A 23,007-nucleotide genomic window follows, 5' to 3' on the forward strand; every position below is an offset into this window, starting at 1 on the left:
ACTTCAATGAGTTTAGCCCCATCTCCAAGGACCTTTCCTTTTCTGCAAAGGAGCCACCAGAAGAAGAGACAGCACAGCTCCCCACAGAGCAGGAGCGCAGGCAGAAAACAGATACGCTCATTTTAGCTTTCCGAAGTGAACAAGGAGCACACCCATTTTTGTACCGGGCAGAAGTTTTGGCTGCAAGTTTCTTTTCGAGTGAGAATGCAAGCCTTGCTAACCCCCAAGACGCCCACAAAGCACTCTTGCGTCTTGCCCTTCATAAATCACGTAGCTCTCTAGAGCTGGCCCCTTTAGAAAGGCATAGGAGTGGGAGGCCCCAAACAGTAAGGCTGCCAGGAAACAGCACACCTCCATCCCTTAGCAGGCATGCAGCATTTGCAGGCAGGAGGTGCCAAGGGCTCTGCCCAGAGGCCCACAGTCAGATTCTCCTTGTTCGCAGAGGACCAGCAAAATGGTGAGCCATTTAAATAACAAGGCTTTGGAAAGAAGCTCCTTGGGCATGTTGTGCTCTTCGTTTCAAATCCTGTAGTTCTGAACACCGGGAAAAGAAAGAAAACTTGGAAACCAAAACTCTCGCTTCATTCTTCGAGTCCTGAAGTTCCCTAAAAAGGAAAGACAAATGGTTGACACAGCAAGTTCCACCAAGTTACTTCATTTGTGCTATGGGAGTTGATTGGAATTATTTGTTTCCATCTAGGAAATCCTTATGCTCCCGCCTTCTCTCTTGCCAATTAACAGTATTACTTAGCACTAATAGACTGCTTTCATTTTCAAAGAGCTTAAGAACACAAATTAATCACCTCAACATGTCTGAAAGGAACAGATGGTAATGAAGTATTAACATTGCAATTTCACAGTTGGAAACCCTCCTGAGGGAAGGGGCGAGCAGTCTGTGGGGGCACCTGACCCTGTTCTGTGTGGGGAACCGGGGCTCTTGGGTCTAGCTCCCTGCACAAAGATTCTGGTTTATTCCAACCTCACTGTAAATTGCTTTTCCTAAACAAAGCAGCACACTTTTTCTTCTTCCATCTTTAACAGGGAATAACATCCTTCCAGAAGGCCTCTTACCGGAGCACGTCTCCAGACAGGTCATTACTGCTTTGGATTTAAAAGACTAAATGTCTATCCAATAATGCAATTAGTCCAACTTGCCATTATTTCTTACTATTTATAAGCACAGAGGCGCTCAAGAAGAAATATATTCGACAGTACATACACTGGAGATGTTCCCCCCCCCTCCCCCCCAGAAACGTCCTTGATGGGTTACAGTTGGACACCGAGCAGCTGACTGCACTTTCTTCCCCACCTCACTCCTGTCTCTGAGGACCAGGAGCAGTATTGCAATAGGGCCTTTTGGCTCTGTTATGTAACACACGCAATTTCTTAAGCTATATCTAGAAGGAAAGAAGCTTATCCTAGAGCAGGGGGTCCTAAAGCAAAACCTATGCATGAAGGATGAGATTTGGGGCCATCCTGAACAGAACCGGCTCAGGATCCAGGCTGTAGCCAAAAAAGGGTCTCCTCCAGCAGTGTGAGGCCAGAGGAGAATCTAGTTAAGTTCTCTTTCTGCTTCATTTAAATTTAAAAGTAGAATGTAATCAAATTTTGGATTTTCCTAAATTAGAAAACATTCAAAGAAACAGAGATACAATTCTTGCTGCAACACTAATCTCAGTTATTAGAAACACTTACAAGAATAACACTTGAAGAGAGGCCTAATATGAAAAATAGTCAATGTACAATCTGAAATTTAAAATGACTTTTGGAATCCAACTGCAAAGTGAATCCATATTCCCTTTTTTAAGGGGCATCCATCATACGACTGCAACAGCTTACACATTTTATCCATATAGTCAATATTCAGATGAATATGTATTTTTTCTAAATCTCCATCAATATCCCTTATATTTTAATCCTTTCCAAAAGCATAGGAAATTCTCAGACACAAACGTTATTTTTGTTACCAACAGCGATTCAAATCAGTATCCTAAAGAGCTAACAGTGCTTGGAACAAGGGAGCATCTGTTTTTCTTCATTAGCAAAACAGTGGTGTTCTTTCCCCTTGCTTGACACGTATTTTTCTCATCCAGGAATGATAATCAGTGTTTGGTACTGTAATAGCAAATCTCTACTGAAGCATAAAACCTAGGTAATTCACACCAAAGCTGTGTGAAATCCAAGAGCTTCCCCTGCTCTTATAGCATATAGGAACTAAAGAACTGAAAAGACTGTTGTATTGTTCTGGCCACTTCTGCAAACTTCCACTGGGTTTCCCGATTTCCTTCTATTCGGTTTGATAATCAGTTCTATTTTAGGATCTTATTAGAGTTGGGGCTTCTTTTGTAGGGGGGGCTTGAGGTAGGAGGAAGAAGGGGAATTAAGATTATGCTGCATGTCAAATACTTTAAAGATAAAGTATGGATTATGATGGTCACAGGAATGAGATCCAGTTACTACGTTAAACTTTTACTTCGTTTCTCGTTTTTAATCCTCCTGCCAAAAGCACACCTAAGGACAAGCTTAACAGACAGCAAAAAGTTTTAGGCCTTATAGTGCTTAATATTTACAGAAAGGAAGAAGTACTTATGATACTCTGACCATAGAATAAGCCTATATGGAATCTGTTCAGCTAAATAAGTTATTTTCTGGTAGCTACTAATTACTTTTATACTAGTAAAGCTATAACAAAAGTAACTTTAGAATCTAGGGTCGTTATCACAACTTGGACGCTCACAACTGTAAAGCCTACTAAGTATTGGGTCATATTCCACCTGCCTTCGACTTGATTTGTATAAAACTCAAGTTTGAGTTCAACAGACTTGATTCAGGCCAATGTTGCAAGGCTTGAACGAAGCCTGCTGAACTCGAGGGAAGTTTCACAGGAGCCAGGTCTGTTTAATTCCACTTTGCCCAGGAATGAAAGTTTGATCTTGAAATACTGTACATTATTAATGTAATAATGTACATCACAGCACATTCCAGCTAGTAGATCCTATATTTAAGGATTGTATGGATGAAATTGTATAACTGTCCTGAGGATCAGGGGCTTCCGTTCATACATAAATGTTAGGTTAATGTTATGTAGACAGCCTACTACGTTATTGCTATAGGGAGCCAGGACGAACACATTTAAAGAAAGAATGGGTAATTCCACAGCAGTAAGTTCTCTGACATTGAAGCTTTTCCCTTGAGACAGAAATGAATGTTCCTCCTCTCTCTCTCCATGCCTAGTTTCCCAGAGAATCTCAGACACTTACCAGTGCCATGCAATGCCATGGAAATAACGGTCTCAGCCTTTATAACACATCTTTCATTTCAAACAGGCACTGCACTGCTGCTGCAGGGCAGTATAAAAGTGGTTCCTCACTGGGAATATTTTTGCTATTATACGTTTGGGAGAAAAGAAGGTTTTAAGCTGCCCATGTGATCAAGTCACTCAGAACAAATAATCTTAGTTTTGAGTTGCACTTTGGGGAAGACAGGAAGGCTCACTTTCAGCAGATGCTTGACATCAGAACAGGCAGGGAATACACGATGAGTAAAGGCTACATGCAAACTATTGCCTACAGCTTATATAGCAACAAAATAACCACTGTTCAGCATAGATGCACACAAAAATAATTCCCTGGAAATTACTTTTAATATAAGCAAAATAAAACTGCTCATAATTTGTCGGGTATGACTGTGTGACTAATCTGAACAGCTCTTGTCTCATGGATTTAAGAAACAAGCATTCAATAACAAAATTCACATTACATGAGTCATCTTTGGTAGTACTGTACGTTTGTGCCAATTTACTGCCTAAATATCAGCTCTGGATATTTAGAATGTAATTCATCATAACTACAAACTAATTTGAGAGTTGCAGTAGCATCCTCCAACTATAAATCAGCTCGCAAAAGGATGAGTTCAAGCTAGCAATATTGAAAGTACTTTGCAGAATTACATACCAAAAGTTACGTTTATTTGTAATATAGCATTACACTAGTTTGCTCTGTTACCAATTGCTAAAGTGTGTTTATAGTCAGCGTTGTCATAAATTAACAGCAAAATAGCTCCCAAAATAACTGAAGGAAGTAGGATTTAATGATAAGAACTTTGACTAAAGTGTTATTTTCTAACTGCTACCTAATTGTAAATTATTAAAACACAGAAATTCAACATGATTTTTAAAAGATGCATCATTTAGAAAAGTAGTCTTATTTCTTATAACATTAAGTGCTACATTAAATACAGTCAAGAGCATTCAGATAGCATTAGGTAGGTACAATCCTAGAGTCCTCTGTTATATGGCCCATGCATGGGTTTTTCCTTGCTGTGCTCTGCTGTGTATTCGGTCACTCACACTGTTCCAGCTCATACTGAAGTGAGCGGATTGTCCACGTGCACTATGTTAACCTTTAAGAATTGGCATTTATTTACAGTTCAAAGGAAGCACAGCTGTCATACAGCTGTGCTCACTCCACTGCAGTGCTGGACCGGGCACAACAGCTCGGGTATCTTAGAGAAGGCATCATTGTTCGGAATGGTCTTTTCTTCCTCAGTTTAGCAGAAGACGGCTCCTTAGCAAAAGGATCCTTGTTACTTTTCCCAGCCAGCCGAGCAGGCCCTGTCTGGGATTGTTCTATTTGAATCTCAAGATGTTTCTGAATGGCGAAACCAAGAACTTCCGGATCCATGGATGCCCCATACACTTCCCATGTCATTCCTTCATCATCCCATCTCACTTCACGCACCGGAGATTTGGGGGCCTCTGAGTCTGGCTCCAGGTTCACCTCTGGGAACACATGCAGCTGGCTTTCTGCTGCAGCTGCTGGGCTTGTGGCCACAGATTTGTATTCCATGGTTGGAAGAGTTTGTACCTCGGCATCTCTATGCTCCAGAGACGGTTTCAGTCCTTTGGTCAAATCATTCATAGAGGTCATAGTCCACATGTCCTTAGTTTTCATTATCGTGCCTGCCCCTTGCTGGCTATTAAAGGCAATACAGGTGGGCTTTGCTTCTGGAGGAGCTCTGCCCTGCTGAGCACAGTGTGGAGCATGCTGCAGTTGTTCTCCAGGAACACTACAGCACTTCAGGACTCTCTGGGCATCCAGGCCCGATTCACTTACTGATGACACCAGCTTGGGATACGTGAGAATGTCTGAAGTAGAAAAGGAATGACAATAGCCAGATGCTGCCTGCTCTTTTCCTGACTCACTAACTGAGCATACCAACTGTGGAACAAGCTGTAGAGATGGTATGGGCAAAGAATGGCAATAGGCAGGGACGGTGGCATCTACTTTCATACAAGATTCTTGCCTTACGTTGCAGGGCACTGCAGAATTGTTAACTGTCATCACCATGGGTGAGTACGCACAGTTTGGAATGTTATTGTTCGCCCGACCACCTTGCATAATCCCAGTGGCTTGACAGAATATTGTCCTGTTTGAGAAACCATTTCCAGGCACGTGGGGTCCTAGAACAGCAGTGTGAAACGTTCCGGGATCTGTGTAAACAGTAGTATTACGTGGAATACCACCACTGTCAAAGCTATTTGTCGGTACTTTTTGGTCTCTAGGTAGAGCTGGCAGGTGACTTACAAGGTTTTGATAACGAGGAGTATTTTCATTTGTTTCTGATCCATATCTCTGCGTTTGGAAAGACAGCCTAGCCACTGATGGACCATGCCTGCTGCTAGAAGAGATTAGGCTGGAGCGAGTGGCACTGGTTTCTATGTGAGTGACATGACTCTGCTGTTTGCAGCTGCAAGCTAGGTCTGAGTGGCTTCTCTGAAGGCCAGCTCCTGGTTCTTCCGTTTTACACGTGCTTTGTGGGTGTATGACGCAGGCAGAAGAAACAATCTCAGCAGTGCTGCTCCTGACGCACATCTTAGTCTCCTCCATCTCCCAGGCTGTGGGGGACTGGTCAGCAAGTAGAAAATGGTTTGTAGTCTTAGCTCTGTTGTGTGCAGTGTCATCAGCTGACTGATCGTTCATGGTTCGGTCTACTGATCCACGTCCCATCACCCCAGACTGCGTGAAGGACTGTCTAGGACTCGTCATGCTACTGGCATCACTCCCGTACCCCAGGGTTTGGCACACAGTGCTACTGTGGCTCTTCTTGAGCTCCTGCTTGTTGCTTTGCCTTTCCTCTGAACCTGATTGCCCAGTACATAGCAGACTCGAGGAGCTCTTCGACAGCGGATGACTGCTGATATTCAAGGGGCCATAACAAGTAGAATTTAGTGTCTCCTGGCGGGAACGAGTGTGGAGCCGGTGGCTGTCAGCTGACATGGTGAAACAGAGAGATCTGCAAGAAATAGGAAAAGAAGCAATTTAAGGAGGAAATACATGCACTAGGAACTACTTATAGTCTCTACTGACCTACTGCCTGGGCTTCTTGCTTTTCACAGTTCACAGATACTTTTAGGAAAGCACTGCACTATATAGTCTCTACCTGCTCAAAGCAATCTGTTTCCATTTTCTGTCTCTACATATGCTGCCATAGGAGGTGGCAGCAAAGAGGGATCCAGTGAAACGCCGGAGGGGTAACTCCCCTAGGCCCCAGTGAGCTGGATGGAAAGTCTGCATCTCAGTACAGTCTGTTAAGGGTGCATGCTTCAGGGCATGGTTTGGTGGCTTTTGTACCAATCGCCCTTGGCAATCCGCAAGTTTATACTGTCTGTGGAAGGTAAATATCCACTGCACCGGAAGCTAAGTAAAAACAAAACAAATCTTTAACCAAAACATTACAGCTCTTCTGTCCTTTTGTAGTGCACTCAAGTCACTTCTGCTGTTAGAATACACTTGCATCTACTGGTTAGCATACTATCTTTTTATCTCCATTATCCTTATGAGTTATTAACGTTTAAGTCACCACTTTCACATTTAAGAAAGGTTGTAGTGGAAGCTTTTAAATCTAACCAGATTTAGCGGTCCATTTTTGTTGGCTGAACCAAGCCTTACGCTGTTTCCTCACCTTCCTGCCTGGTGTCACACAGGTCTTTCAGCATTTGTGTAACAAATTGTTCTACTAGTATGCTGGTGGGTGGGTGGGTGGGTGGGTATGTATGTATGTGTATGTATATATATATACGCATAAAAATATAAAATCTTTGCTCAGGAGAACCCATTTTACTGAACAGTAAAATCTAGTGATAGTACTTATTCACTGCCTCAGATAAAGCTTTCAGATCAAGTAATACTGGGTATTTGTTGTGCAGAAATATAGGGGGAGCTACAAGTCCCAGTTTTAGAGAACTTTCCATCAGATGTGCTCTACACACTCTGCCCTCCTAGGACTCCCACAGAAATGTTTACAATTTCTTGTGAACTGTATCACTAAGGAAAAAATGAACACATGGAACAAGAATGCCGTGTGCAAGCGGTGGGCAGAAACACTCTGTAAATGTAACAGAAGAGTTCACTTGTAACACCGAGAGACCAGTGTCTTAAGGAAGGCAAGGGATCCCATTCAAACTTCTCTGTGATAAGCTGGTGGCGATCCTTTTATTATGATATGTACAGACTCAGAGAGTCAGCTCCCATCATAACCGATAAAGAACATGCCTTTTGCTCCATTCACAGAGCGAGAGCTCTACTTCTGAGCTAGACAGCAATTGGTATTTATGCTTGTAATTCCCTTTTCATTGCTAACTTTGGCAAGCTAATAGTGCAGGCTGCAATTTTCCCATCACTTGAAATCTGCCTGGTTTGGCTACTTTTCATAGTGAAATTAAACTGAGCAAGACAGCATTAAAAATAACAATATTTTCAATCACTTCTTTGAGAACCTTCTTGCTACCATGCTTTGCAGCAAGAACTCACAGTTGGCAGCAATACCCTCTAGCATTAAGAGTCACTCAACTTTGGACAAAATTGTATGCCAACAAAAGGCAATTTCCCCTCCTCATACATGTTTGTTCAGTTAGAAGTTAAAACTCCTTATGGACTCTGTCTGCACCAAGTCTGCTCTGTACTCCATGCAGCCTCTAGGCCAGCGGGACTCCGCAGACTGGTGGTAACCAAGAATAGCAAGGAATTATGCATATTTGCTTCTGGGAATGGAAGTTAAGATTCTTGAGTTAGAGGCTCTGCTGAGTACAGCCAGAATAATCAAAAGCAACTACTTATTGCCAGGCTGGCCACAGCTGTATTTCCACATGTTGTTCAGAAGCACTTAGAAGTGAAGCAAGCTCTGGGAAAGTGACAGTTTTGAAACACTTCTCTCCTCTCCTTCTCCAGCATGATAACCCATCCTGCTGCCACTTACACAGAGGGGTATAGTCTGCCACACAGAGTTCAAAGGAGTCAATAGGATTAAACACCAGAGCATAGCTGTCTGCAAGGTGAAGAACTTGCATTTAATCTCTTTAAAAGATAATACCTGCAAAGGCTCTCACACACACTGGGATGAAACAACATTTAATAATGGAAATCCTCAGCCACAAATGTTGAGTCTCAGGTGAAAAGCAGCTTCAAAGATATCATGCTGCAGATGAAACTGGGCAGTGGAAGGTTTAAAGAGCTCTCTCACAAAGTTTACAAGATTCAAACATGTAAACATACGCAGACACCAAGAGCTCTGATCCTTTTATGCAACATTTTTGCAGAAAACTATGTAAATGGAAGAAATGATAACACATTTCAGATTGATGATTCACCATCTGCTTCTGTGAAGCAGAAACACATTCACATGATTAAAAACAGTCCAAATATAATGACACAACTGAAAACAACGTCCAGTGCAATACCCAGATGGATTCTAATTGCAGCTGAAATCATCACCAAACATGGGATAATATTATATATATTGCACGTGCATATGCATATATAACATGATAACCAGCAAGTATAGCTGCCATTTTGATATCACTTTTGCTCAGCTATACAAGCGTTCAATGCTCGCACAGTTATAAATATTATCCTATGAACTTTGGACCTTAAACACAATGGGAACAAACAATTACCAGTCAAAAAACAAAAACAAAACAAAACAAGCCATCATCTCACCAGATACTTTAGGACACACTCAAGGATTGGGGCGGGGGAAGTAAAAAAGAAAAAAACCCAAAAGATGAATCAGATTGCTTTAGAATAATGCACTTTCCTCTTACGTTGAAATCCAAAGTTCAGTTTTCACTGATGGCCTGAACGCTTCCCCATTTATAGGCCATCTGTTCTTTTCCCTTCCCTGCCCCTCTTCCTGACGCTGGAACAACCCCTGAGCCCTGACACAACTGTCACATCTTGCCCACATGGCACAGATAGGGCCCAAAGCCAATTTGCATACATGAAGTCCTGTGAGGAGGGTGACAGGTACCGGAACAAACGTCTGGTAGTCCCAGCCTTTGCTCATCGCTGCTGCAGCCCAATGTTGCCCCTGCATTTCACATCAGCACTAGTGAGCACGCAGGTGCGCCCCAAACAACATCAGCTTGCTGATCCAAATGATTTTTTTTTTTTTTTAAACTACCTTAGCTCTCACTACATCAGATCGCCAGTCCAGCTGAACGCCTAGCCACACCAATCACTTACGTCAGCACAGGGAGGAGATGGGAAAAGACCACCCCCCTCTGCAGTAATACAGACTTATCAGTGGCATAAGCCCAGAGCGAATCTGCACATGCAGTGCTTTTCTTCATAAGGCTTTGGAAAGAGCATGTAATTCCATACCCACATCCCCAAACTCTCCATTTTACATGCAAAATCCTGGAGCTGACCCTCCAAAGTTACTCATACATTTACATCCCCAGAGAAGAGAGACAATGTGGCATCTACAAACGTGAGGAAGCTGTCCCTTCCTACGTGAATTCAGGAGATTGCATCCAGATGACTTCTGAAAGTGCAAAGAAGCAGACGTATCTTAACGGGTGTACCAACACTTGTACGCTTGGAGACAGGCAGAGGAATTGAGAACGGTGTGCAAAATTTTTTTAAAACCCAACAAACAAAAACACATGAACATCTCTAATTTCACAGACAACGCAATGCCATTGTATTTCGTGAGTCACCTAATTCGGAGTAGATTACTCATACAGAACGTGGATATAAGCAGAGCTGACTTAGTGGGTATTTAGGGAGCTGAAACTTCTTATTTTGTGCATGCTAGGCAGAGAAGGCTGCTTTGCTTAACTTAGTTTTTTACGTTAAATATATCATTTCGAGGAGATTAATTTTTCTCAAAAATACCTTTGTTGATTTTGAGTTGATCTGAAAGATTTTAGTTTGGAAACTAGGAGAAAATCTGCATCTGAACACACAAACTAGAAAGCATGAACTTTGAGGTAAATATGCTGCCATGAATATATACAAAATTGTTAGACAAGCGGAGAAGGGATTAGGATAGAAATGGAATTAACATCTACTATTTTTGGCTTAGCTTCAGATAGCTTATGAGGGGATCTAGGCTGCTTTCACTAATTCCACTGAACTACTTTAAAGCAAATGTGTATTTTGCTATGACTTATGATTAAAGTTGTGACCTATATAATGCAGTAGAAAATTTCATCTCAGAATATTAAATATCATGTATATTATCAATTGAAAGAGATTCACTGACAAATTAACTACGATTCCCAAATTATTCAGTATTTTTATATTTCACGCACATACTACTTTCAATTACAATTTTGACAACGAAACACAAGTGTATATAAAATGGAATAATTCATGACAATCATGTCAATATATAGAACAAGCTTTCATGTAATATATAATAACACACGAAATTCTGTATGATCATATTTAGCTCCTTCATTATTTATTTGCTAGCGATTCTCACAGGCAAAACTTTGCCTCTCTTACCTGCATTGCCTGACTTCACAAGAAGAGCGATATGATAAACAAAGCAACCACAAAAAAATAAGTTTTCATAATTAGAATAACACGGGATATTGGCATGCATAATATTTGTTAATAACAAAAGAAATTCAGTTATGGTTGCATTTTCTCCAAGAAGCAAAGAAAGAAACTACAAAGATGCCATAAGAGTAATACAGCTGCTGGATTCTTTATCCCAGAAAAGGTCTTCTCATTTTAAGTAGGCTCAAGCCAAAATTTGCACCATAACTTAGCAAATTATATCATACGGACTATGCTCTTTTGCAAACACACTGTTACTACACTAACTAAACATACTGTGATGCAGTTTGAATTTCTTAACAGATTAAACAGCATGAGTTAGCTGCAGAATATGGGGAGAGACAAAGAGGATTTCATTTAAGAGTTAAAAATATTTACTAGAAACATGTATACAATGCCAGAGACTTTTGGAATTATTTCTCTAAGTTTTCTACAGTTCATTTTTCCTTTGTGTAACTCTGTTCTCAACACACAGACAAGGCCTGTAATAGCGACCGCAAGCTGTTCCCCCTTCCTCTTCTCTTCACTGGTCTTACAATCAGGAAAAAGGCAGCTTTTCTTTTTTTTTTTTTCTTTTTTTTTTTTTTTTTTAAAAGAAACATCAGAGAAAAGAAACTTCTTCTCAAGTTTATTTTTGTGCCTTCAAAACCAGCATTGGACCACAAAATAAGTGATAAAGTCAGAGCCAGCTTCAAAGGTGAGAGCATTAATATGCAAGTGTGGATCTTGGAAGAGTTAAGTGATTTAATCCATACCACGATTTTGAGAGGATGATTATTAATTTCAGGTCCTGACCAGGACCACCTCCACGGTGAGCTCCAGCACTTTTTGAGAAGACACGCACTGTTAGGGGGCTACAAGGCTGTGGCCTAGAATTTGCTACTTCATTTGTATCATTCTAACCCTGCGGTGCATCAACACTTGCTAACCTGTACAACGGCAGCTTCGTAAAACAAACAGAATTTCTGAAAGAGCACCGAACACCAAGACAAATACACATACGTTTTATACCAAGAGGACAGTGTGATTTTAATTAACTTATGAGATTTACTCCAGTAGAAGGCTGCTATAGCTAGGTTCTTAACTCTATTTAATCTTATTACAGACACCTTGGTTCTAAATTTGAAAAGGCAAGAGGAGTTTATGTTAAAATTAAATAACTTTCATTGCAACCAAAGTGGCAGCTGTCAATTAGCTATAAACATTGGTGACACAACACAGTGCACATAGAGATACCAAAACTTCTGCCTAAATAAACAAGCCACATTGGGTACCAGAAGCAATGCAGCACACACACTGTGGTCTGTTCAGGCCAATTGTTTATCTACTTAGTTAAAGTAACGTATCTTCATTATAGGTATCTACCACTGAACTTCTGTGATAGATGCTTACCATGGGAAAATCACAGAAAAAGAGGAATGTCTTTTAATATGGCATTTATTTCTTTTAGAGCTATACTCATTTAAGTGAATTACGTTTAAAAAAAAAAAAAACCACACACACACACACGTACACACACACACAGGATTTGTGTGGGCTCACACCTAGAAATCTGCCCCTGGCTGCCTACATTAAGAATTACTGGTAACTTGCACGAGATAAGAAAGTTCCATTTTGCAGTTATGCAGAGAGTGACATGCTAGTGTTATGAGACCCGATGGCCTCTCCCTACCTACTCTCCCCTTAAAGAAATAGCCCATTAACAGTAATCATCGACATCTACTGTTGTTGGAGGGAGGGTGGGGGCGTCAAACCAGCTGAAGGGCACTGGCAAAACAGGATTAGCCACAGTAAAAAGCTGAGAGATTCAAGAGTCTGGGATTATTATTATTTTTTAATTATTATTTTATTTTGGAGAGGTGTAAGGGAAAGGAAGGAATGGAGGAGTCAAAATAAGGGAAGAGAAGTTCACTCAGGAGGGAACTTCAAGTAGTTTCTCTAAAGCAATACAACTAGATTAATACAGAATCAGGTGGAGGTCCCAATTACTTAACCTTTAACCCATCATCATCATTCAGGCTTTCCATTTTGGGATAGCACTGTGTATTAACTATGCCTCATTCAGTTCCATCTGCAAACGCCTCTCTTCTGCATATTTTGTGTCACTTTATAATATTTCCAAGCATCAGACAGATCTACGGGACAAACTGATCTGGGCATCTACAAATGCCATCAGAAGCACACAGCGGACGAGTGCATATTGTGTATATGAACGAACATTTTTCAGTTATAACAGTTTGTTATTGCTTCCCCTGCACCACGAGAAGCACCACAGACAATGATGCATATTTGGTCACCATAATTCACTCATAGAAAGGGGAGTACGTTTGACAGGTTAGAAAACAGGAAAGCAAAAAGTTATGACACTCAGTGCTCAGCACAGTAAAAGCATAGATCATATGCATTTTACATACATATAAGTTGACTAGCCACATCTTTTCCATCATATCTGTTAATTATCACTTACCCTATCAAGCTTAGTTTAAAATTTCCAGCCCTGACTTTCCCCTCGATGAGGCGGAGCAGGCAGAGCAGACATCTCTCTGCACTGACTGGCAACAAGATGAAGGGGAAAGAATACTCCTTTTTACAGACTATTAAGAACTCCAGGTATTTCCTTACTTAGGACCCAAGCAAGGACCTCTTCCCCCGAACACTGAAGTTACCATGGCTACCCTGGTTACCAGCAACCTCACCAAAATAATCACCACGTCAAAAAATGAATAGATTCAGACTTTCACTGATACACACACCTCACAGCAGGATGACAGGCCCACTGTGTCCACAGTTATCCCAATAGCACACATAAGGCATGCCAGCGGATGAGCACGCCTTTTAAGAAATAGCAGGGGCAGCCCACAGCGCTTTCGGGGACTCCCACAAGCAGGCATGCAAGAAAGCTGCATGTTATTTTAGGAATAAGTCTTAGCTACTATTCAGATACTTGTTCAGATACTTATCTCCTGAACTTGGTAAAACTCAGCTTTTAGATGAGACTGTAGCCCCAAGGCTGAATCCTGGATACAAGTAAGCTATGAAGCCTGCTTAGACCACTGCATGCTTTAGTAAAGAGTTTAAGCCCTTAGTCAAGGGCAATAAATCAACCTTCAGAACCAAGTAAAAGAAAAATAAAAGGCTGAAATGGCACTGGCAAACCTCTGAGCAGAGAAAGGGAGACTGGGAACTCAAAATTCTTGAAACGTGGCTAAAATTAGAGTGCCAAGAGAAGTATCTGAGAAGTATGAACCCAAAGAGGCTATTTTGATGACAATTTTTAACTGGATTCCCAAGAAGCAGAACTCATACTGGGCTGTAAATAAGTTATTGGGAAACCAGAGTGAGGTGCCCTGTATCACAAGGGAGGCATGTGTTGGGTTGTTGTCTTGACACCACCGCTCAATCATTATGCAAGTGTGAATCCTCTTCACCACCTCTCTTCACTTATTAAATCATCTGTCTCAGAAACAACTTTAAAGATCTACTTTAAAATTTTTGATCTTTTTTAGAAGACATTTATATGCAAAACATTGGTCCCACTCTGTCTCCATGTACACGCAGTGTATCTTGGTGTATAAGCTGCCCTACAATATATCCAAGTCTAAGAACTCAAAAATCATGAGATACCGTAGTCATTTGTTTGATGCTTGTTGTTACTATATTGACAGCTTACTACTTTAAAGCTTGCCTCTTCAACCAGAAGGGTTAGAAACTCTCATTAAAAAGGACAGCCGATATGCTCATGCAATCAGCTTGTTTCAGAAGCTAGGGCTTTAAAAAAAGCCATCAAATATCATGACAGTTCGCAACACTGGCTTAGAATTAGGCACAGCATGTGCCTACAGAAGTTATACATTGATATAATTCCCTTGCTGGTTTAAGCAGAAAAGTTATGCAAAATGAGACTCTTAATTCAACTGCCACATTCATGCTGGTAATAGCTAGCTACTGATATCCACTAGCACCACAGAAGTCCTATGAGAATAATATTTCATAATTTCTTTAGGAATTAATCCTTAATACACAAAATTTGCAATGACCTATCTACATTTGGATGTATTTCAAAAAAGACAGACTCTAGTGAACCTTTTCCTCTTCAAAGCAGAGGATCAAATCCCATTCTATTACATGTACTAATCAAGAGGGAACAGGGTCAGGCTGCTATCAAACAACTGATCCTCCTCAGAGCTCCCTTCCTGGGGCCTCACTAACTCTCTTCAGTCCTGAACACAGCATCCCCAAGGCAAGCCCATCGACCTGCAATTGCGCACAAACGTGTGGCCACAGCTCGCTCAGCAAGCCTCTACCCACCAGAGTCCCAGGACTGCAGGCTCTGTGCATCAGGAGCCTGTGTTTGCAAGCTGATTGTGAAGCACCAAGAACATTAATATCATGCAGAAAACCAAAAGTCACGTCATGGCCTGCTTCCAGTCTTACAGCGAGGGAAGACAGGTACCTAATAACGCCATCTGTTTACACGGCACCAGCAGTTTGCCTGCCTAACTCCACCCAAACTAGCTAGGTGATTAAAATGTCCACTTGTCAATTAATATATCTTACTAGGAAATACTTAAACCTCCTTCTTTGCTGTTTGCTTGAAAGTTTAATAGCAATAGTTAGAAGGAAAAAAAACATGAACTTAGTCTGGCTTAGTCTCCCTGCCCTATCGATGTCCCAGCTTTAACATCAGGATTCAGCACTGTAGTTAGTTACTTTTGAACGAGGGCAATAAGACACTTCACCCTGACAGATGAATGTGCATCTGACACCTAAAGCTCTCTGTCACACAATCTGTGCGAGCCCGCAGACAGTTACTGGGTGCGCGCTCCGAGCTGCCTGGAAGCAAGTGGCCAAAGCACAGAGCTAAGCCTTCACCTAACACGCTCAGACTCCCAGAAGGGCTTATTCACTTGGGCTCAGTGCTATGCTAACAGTGATCACAGCTTTATAACTCATTAGGGTGGCAGATGAGGCAAGTCCAAATCTGCCTCAAAAATACTGACTAGACGTAGCTGCAAGAACAGGAGCTTTCAGACGTATTCATATATCATCCTTAACAGAAGGATGGCAGTTCCTATAGTAGCACCAAACAGGAAAAACAGTGACACTGAAAATATAAACAAAGGCAACAGAGTAATCTGCAGTTCTCCAAACATCTGTTAGGATAAGGGAAGACAACATTTACAGATTTGAAAGATGTCCCACAAAAACAAAGGTGTTTTCATTGTTCTTCTATACAAAACAATTACATCTCTTTCCTGCCTACGTAACTGGCAAGTTATCCAGTTTATCTAGCAAGAACTAAGTTTGTCCTCATTTCTGGTTCCCTTATTTTCCCCAGTGATACACCCAAGACCACAGAAAACCCTTTAATTCTTCATTTAAATGCCAGTGTTTGAGCTGCACATGAAACACCAGAGGAGAGAGAGATTCAGAAAGGCAACCCATCTACATCCAAAAGCTGCTCTAAGCAGTCTGCCTCTGTTGCCTGCCACTGACTTCTGGATGAAAAAGAATAGCTCAGTGATTAGAAAGAGGAAACAATTGCCTTCTATCTCTATCTCTGATCACTGACATACTGCATGACCTTGCGCAAGTCACTCACTCTGTGACTCAGTTTACTCATCTGCGACTCAGGGATTAGATGCAGAAGCCTCTGATGTAGGTATTTAAGGCTCAATTCACAATTATAGACCACTGAAATCCCAGGATGAAAAATATTAACTCTAAGATATTGAGAAGAATGTATTCTGGCCCCTTTTGTAATATTTGGTTTGAAACACATGAACAGAGCATGTCTTTAAATGGCATTCTTATTGCACTTGCAGAAAACTCATCTTACCCGTAAAGTTCAGATAATATGCATGCCTCAGTAGCATCAGTTTAAAGCACTCCCTCCTTCAGCTTCCCAGTGGCTGGTGAAAATGAGTAATCCTAAGGATTTTAAATACCTAAAACCAGGGTTAACCGTAGTTCTCTTTCACCAGTGCCAACAGAATTTCTCAAATAGATATCATATATACATATCATATATATAGAGAGAGAGATATATATAAAACCAATATGTATGCTAATAACAGATATATTAAGCAGCAATGATTTATTTTAAGTACAGCCATTATACCTTTGCAAGCAGAGCTGTCACAACTGGAGACCACGCTGTCCTGCAGAGATTCATTCACTTAGGACCTCTTATTTACTGCAATGAACTTTTCACGAAAACCTCTATGGCAGGAACTATGCGAGTTTCAGTGGTAAGTTTAAGAAGTCTTCAGTGCACATTGCACATTGTTTCCCACCTCCTAAATGGGAAAAGGCTTGGCAACCTCTGTCCAAAGGGATAAGAGGAGCTACACACATATATTCATATAAGTATGGAAAAGGACTACAAAATAAGTCTATCTAAACATATCTTATAGCAATTAAACTCCTACTGTTCTTGTGTAGTATAAGCTACCTTTAAACTGTATAAGCAAAGAACATGGAAGGCACTGGGAAGGGTTAAGTTTCCTCTCCAAAACTGGTATTTCATCATAAATAATAGGTATGTTGGAAAGGAAAGAACAGCGTCTCCCTCTAAAAGAACAATCGTCCCAGTTACTCTGTGGTCTATGTGGACAACTATTATCTATAATTTTCACAAACAGGAAACATATCCCTACTCTCTCAGGACAGAGAGAAGAAAAACATTCAAGCTTGCCTAGAGGTCCCATGCTTAGAAGATGCTACACACGGCTTATTTGACATCAAAGACCACAGGGAGAAGAAAACAGGACACAGCAAAACAGCAGACTAAAGCTTGCAAACATTTTAAACAAAGCTGACTATGCGATTCAAGAACTTAGGGCTACACACTGCTCTGTGGAAACAAGTTAAGTGTTTCCTCTTAATCTCAATCGCAAAATCAGCTGCAGAAGTCTGTTTCCTTATTAATATTTAGTAGTGTCATAAAAGCAAGATGTTGAGGTGTAAAGACAGAACGAATCAGGATCTGCAAGACTTAGGCAGGTTCCTGTCATCACTGGGGTAAAGGAAGGTCCCACATGGACGATGTGGACAGCTACAGGGTAACTCTTTAAGCACCTGCTGTTAATTGCTAGCAACAAGATACTGCTTCGAAAGAACTATTAAGTCTCTGTTAAAGGAATTCTTCAGTTTTCAAACATTTGTTCAAGCATATTCAAGACCCAAACAAAGCCGTAAGAAACCTGGCTCTGATCTCAAAGCTGTCTCTACTTTGAGCAGGAGGTTGGACTACATGACCTCCCAAGATCCCTTACAACCTGAGTGATTTGATGATATTGTTTTCATCATTTTGTGCTTTCATCTACCCTTGCCAATGAGAACTTTTCACACAGCTTCTCATCCTGAGCTTCAAAAAGAGGCTAGACTGTGCAACCAATACCATGATTTTGTGCTATTAAACCATTTTTTATTGGTTTATTAGGCCCAACTATTCATCGAAACAAGGTAAAACAGGAATCACTTTTGAAGGCAACCACAAAAGTGATCCCTCTATTCTACAAGCAAGGCAATACATATGAACGAGGCAATGAACTCCAAGCGTTTCTTTCCGGTGTGTTGGTACCTTTCCTGTTACTAAATGGACAAAAGCACTTCCATAGTTTAGAGAACATTTCAGAACCAAATGAAGTGGCTAAAACAAGATGATGCATCTTTTTACTTGACATTTCAAGATTTACCCGTCTACCCTGTGCATTCATTTACCCTGTTCACTCACAAACACCAAACTTCCCAGCAGACCTTTTCCAGAAAGCAATAACACAGTTTTGAAGTGCAAGTCTAAAACCAATCCAACTCAGAGTTAGGGTGGGTTTGTGCCAATTTCCACATCAAGTTTGCTTAGTTTATGAGTTAAAAAGAAAGTCAGTCCTTCCAGTTCAGCTTTCAGTCTCATGCACTGGTGTCAGGAATAAAGCTGAAGACTTTGCATCTGCTCGATCCCATTAACCTTCATTTGCACACGTGTGCCCTTGCTAAAGCTTAATTGCAAATACTTTGCAGATGGAGAAATCCTCCTGCTCCTTTCTCTATTTTGTATTAAAACCACAGTGCAGTGCTTAAGTGTTAAGCCGTAATTTCTGAAGAGATGATTTTAGATGCACAGAAGGACAGCAGTCCCAAAGTGATCTTCTGATTAACTGAGATTTCTGTTGCTACAGGTAATTTCTCTGAAATGATCTTTAGAGTAAAGATCTTCAATAGCTTCTGTAAAGGGAAGAGAGCACTTCCCCGACCATCCACTAAAGAAACAATAAGGATGTTCCTACAGGATAGTTCTGAACAGCTGAACATACATGAACTATGAGCTATTGTGGCTTCAGAGCCATTCAACAGTTTTAACTCATCCATAAAAAAATACTGCATCAAAAGTCTTAACCAGAGACTGGCTCATTTAATATCTCTCAGTTCACTGCCTTCTCATCGTCTCCCTCCTGCAGAAATTCCGAAATACCGTACTCCAGCATTTATTTTCATTCCCCTCACCTTTGCTTTTATACAAAAGCAATGATCTCTCTTGGCACTGAGACATCTAAAAAAAAAAAAAAAAACACCCCAAAACCAAAAAAACCCTCCTGAAATTTTAAATAGCTCAAAGAGAAAATAAGAAGTGTTTTCACATATGATAACTTTACATGCATACACTCTTACAGTTTGCACGAAGCACCAAAAAAAAACCCAACCCCCCCCCCCCCAGCATTCTCTGGGAAACATATATCATTACGTCCTAACTCTTAATGTATGTTCAAGTGAATATTTAGGATATTACCTTAGGAAAGGGTATCAACATGAGCTTATCATTTTAAGGGAAAAGAAATGCGTTTCAGGCGTTATCATAAGACTGCTTTCTACATGCCTATTTGTAGATTAACTCAGTGTACAGATCCCCTTTTGCAAAGGCCAAAATTACAAACATCCTTTTTTGTTTGCAATTTTCCCCCATGTGTCACTTATTACTGTACAATGAAATGGCAAAGATTAACCAAAATGCTAGTGCCCACAAATCTTGTGGTGTTGCTCATGGTCACAGAAAATTTAAAAAAAAAAAAAAAAACAAGTGAGGCTGATAAGGAAGAGCAAGTTAAACATCATTTGCAGCCTATTATTCACCCCATATTGTTCTTCTAGGATCAGAACTGTTTTGGACTACGCACAGCAAAATATTGCATATATCCACCAAAGACAAACTTTTGCTTCCTCTAGGAAATAAGAGGACTTTCCCATGACTTGAGGGCCACTTGCGACAATGAAAGCACAGCATAAGAACAAGAGTAGGATTTTTATTTCATCTGTATTGTAGAAGTGTTTTTTAACAAAATGAATAATTACCATTAACAGCTCTCTCTGTCTCCTGGGCCTTTGAAGGTGTCTTTCCTAGACTGCACTCTCTTGCAAATCATGTAACAGCTTGCAGCATCCAAATGCCAGGGGCTAGTCAAATACAGTTTTCATCTTTAAAACATTAACTATAGGGGAAAGGAATGGAGAATTCAGTCTGTTTAAGCTCCAGAAGAACTGCTGAGGAAGGAAGAGGATTTCGCTGCTGTTCTGCACAGACCTAACCAGCTTGCAGACAGGTGTAACATTATCTCACTAGCACAGCAAATACCTTTGCTCATCTGGAGTGTTTAAAAGCTACCTCTCATTTGTGCCATTTTGTGATTGCTCTTAACAGAGGGAAAATTAAACCTCATAAGTATAATGACCATAAATATTATTTTTTTGTCTGTTAACCTCTCCCTCATACATTCTTATTTTTCAAGTGTATTTTGAAAATATGTAGCTTACTATGGAAGGAAAAACGTGGATTCAGTGTTTTAATTTGGTTTGGTTATCTCATGAGGGAATTACCATGTTTAGTACTGTACATCAGCTCAAACACCACAACTGCTGCATACAATTCACTGTTCTCCATGATTACGTAGTCCTAGATAATTGTCAGATAAACTAAACTGTAACTACAGTTCTCTCTAAAGTTCAGCTATAATAAAATATGTCTGGATGTCAAAATCAACAAAACCCTATAATCAGAGAAGAGAGTTTTTAAAGAGCAACTGAGCTATAACACGAAAACGTTAAATGCTCCTCTCATCCCCCCTCATAAATGAAATTTTCCGGGTCTTTGAACTCAGACCTTACTGCAATCTTGGTCCAGCAAACACTCAGACATATGCTTAACTTTAAACATGCAGACAACTATTTCGGGCTTTAATCAGCATCTCTAAATCTTGGTGCAGGAAATCACCAGTATTTTTATATCAGACGATTACTTTGAAATATGAGTTACTGGAAAAGATACAGATTTCAATCTTTACATGGTCTGTCTTACTTATGTACAAGCTCAACATCTTACAAAATATATTTATCTAATAGTCATCTTTCCAGTTACATTTCATGGTTCAAGTTCTCTAAGCAGAAATAACTGCCTGTTCTCCCTCCCTTTTAAATCTGTTCCCCAAAATCCTAAAGTACATCAGCACAAATTCTTACTTTTAATCATAGAAAGTTATAAGCTACAACATACATGCAAAACAGTCTTCTATTACGGTTTCTAATTTAAATCATTGACTCTAATGAAAATAAAAAGTCAAAACACAACAGATCTTCAAGGTTGAAAAAGACAAGTTTCAGTTTGGGAGAAAATTGTATGAGCCATTCTAAATAATGATTCATCAAAGAGGAGAGAAAAGCATGAAATAAAGCTGATAGTAGTCAAAAGGTGCTGCAATAGCTTTCATTTTTTCTTTGGTGTCAGATAAGAACTTCTTAGGAGTTAAAAAAGCATGTGGTACACATGGCAGAAAACAATCCTCTGACAGATTAGCAGAAAAAAGTAACAACATAAAGCTATACAATTTACTCCTCTCTTCCTTTTTTTTTCTTAGTATAAAAACCACAGCGCGCACAAAATATAATGAATGAGCATCTTTATAAGCTTGCAGGTGTATAGAGAAACAAGACGAACAGGATTATAGTGTTTTTCCTCCCAAAGAAATAGTGACAAGTATATTCTAGAAACACACGTTAAAAGACAAAGATATACACATCTAAGTGAAAGATACTAGCACAGAAAAAAAAAAACGCCCTCTGCAGAAATACATTAAATTTGATTAAAGCTCAGAGCCTTAGACCCTACCTTTTCAGTAAAAGAGAAAATTCCAATTTCCTTCCACTTTCAGTCCAGCTATCAACCCCCTGCTGCCAACACAGCACTTACAGAAGCCTGGGTCTGTCTCTGTGCAGCTCCTCTCCCTTCCCTTCATCTGCTTTGTGACTCTCAGAGACCTGCTCGCAAACGGAGAGGACTCGGTGTCCTTACAGGAGACAAGAGAACAGGCAAGGCGTGACTCCCGTGGTCCTTACCTTCCCCCTACTCAGAGACTGCGCATCCAGCTTTCCCGTCCAAGTTACTTGGAGGGGATTTCGAATAGATGCTCAGAAATTTAAGGACAACAAAAATCAAAAGAGTTCAGGTTTCCTTTAGAAACTGGGCTCCTTGATCCGCCTGATGCTGCTGACACTAAGGTGGGCATGTGATTGGGGGGGGTGGGAATTATTAAAGAGCATCAAAGGAAAGAGATGGGGGCTCCTCTGCCTGGAGGTGACGCCCCTTCCTGCCTCCCCTCCTTGGCTGGAGAGGAAACAAAATGGAGCCTAGGAGGGAGGGAGAGAGATAATCCTGCTGCTTCATCTGATTAGAGGAACCGGGCCTGTGCAGAGCCAGCAACTCCGCCAGGGAAGCACAGGGAGGGGAGGTAAAGAGGGGCAGGAAGAGGAGGAGCAGACAGCAGAGGAAAAGAAAGGAGAAGGGAGAAAGGATTATGATAACAGGTATACGAAGGAGCTGCCCTGGCTGCATTCACTTTCTACCCTCATACAAATGGGAAAACACCAGCAGGAAATACACGCTGCTTCTAGTATCCCAGAATAAAAAAAGGCTAAAAAAAAAAAAAAAACCCACATACAAAAAACCCCCACCAAAAAAGCCACCTAGCCACCCTAGCACCCAAAAACCAGAATGCATCAGTTGAAGGTGCACAGACTGAGAGCAAGGATGTCCCAATGGATACAAAAGAGTGACATCATTTGAGCTAGGGAGGAGAGAGGGTAAACTCTCCTGGCTACAAACAATTGCTTACTT

The 23,007-nt window shown here is 40.7% G+C and overlaps 1 protein-coding gene across 8 annotated transcripts in view; it reads right to left on the reverse strand.

Annotated features, from left to right (window-relative positions):
• Positions 1–3,631: 3,631 nt before the first annotated feature.
• The window catches only part of GPRIN2 (G protein regulated inducer of neurite outgrowth 2), a 38,196-nt gene continuing 18,820 nt past the window's right edge, over positions 3,632–23,007 (reverse strand). For 5 of the 8 annotated variants that reach the window (XM_068950647.1, XM_068950649.1, XM_068950648.1 and 2 more), the window contains one exon: positions 3,632–6,294. In XM_068950647.1, the coding sequence (XP_068806748.1) occupies positions 4,461–6,294 (1,834 nt within the window). In that variant the 3' untranslated portion in view covers positions 3,632–4,460. Of the gene's footprint in view, positions 6,295–22,002; positions 22,598–23,007 lie in introns of those variants that run through there. The other 3 variants (XM_068950651.1, XM_068950653.1, XM_068950652.1) reach the window with 3 other exon arrangements.

Source organism: Struthio camelus, chromosome 7, assembly GCF_040807025.1.
Source record: "Struthio camelus isolate bStrCam1 chromosome 7, bStrCam1.hap1, whole genome shotgun sequence".
Classification (NCBI taxonomy): Eukaryota; Metazoa; Chordata; class Aves; order Struthioniformes; family Struthionidae; genus Struthio; species Struthio camelus.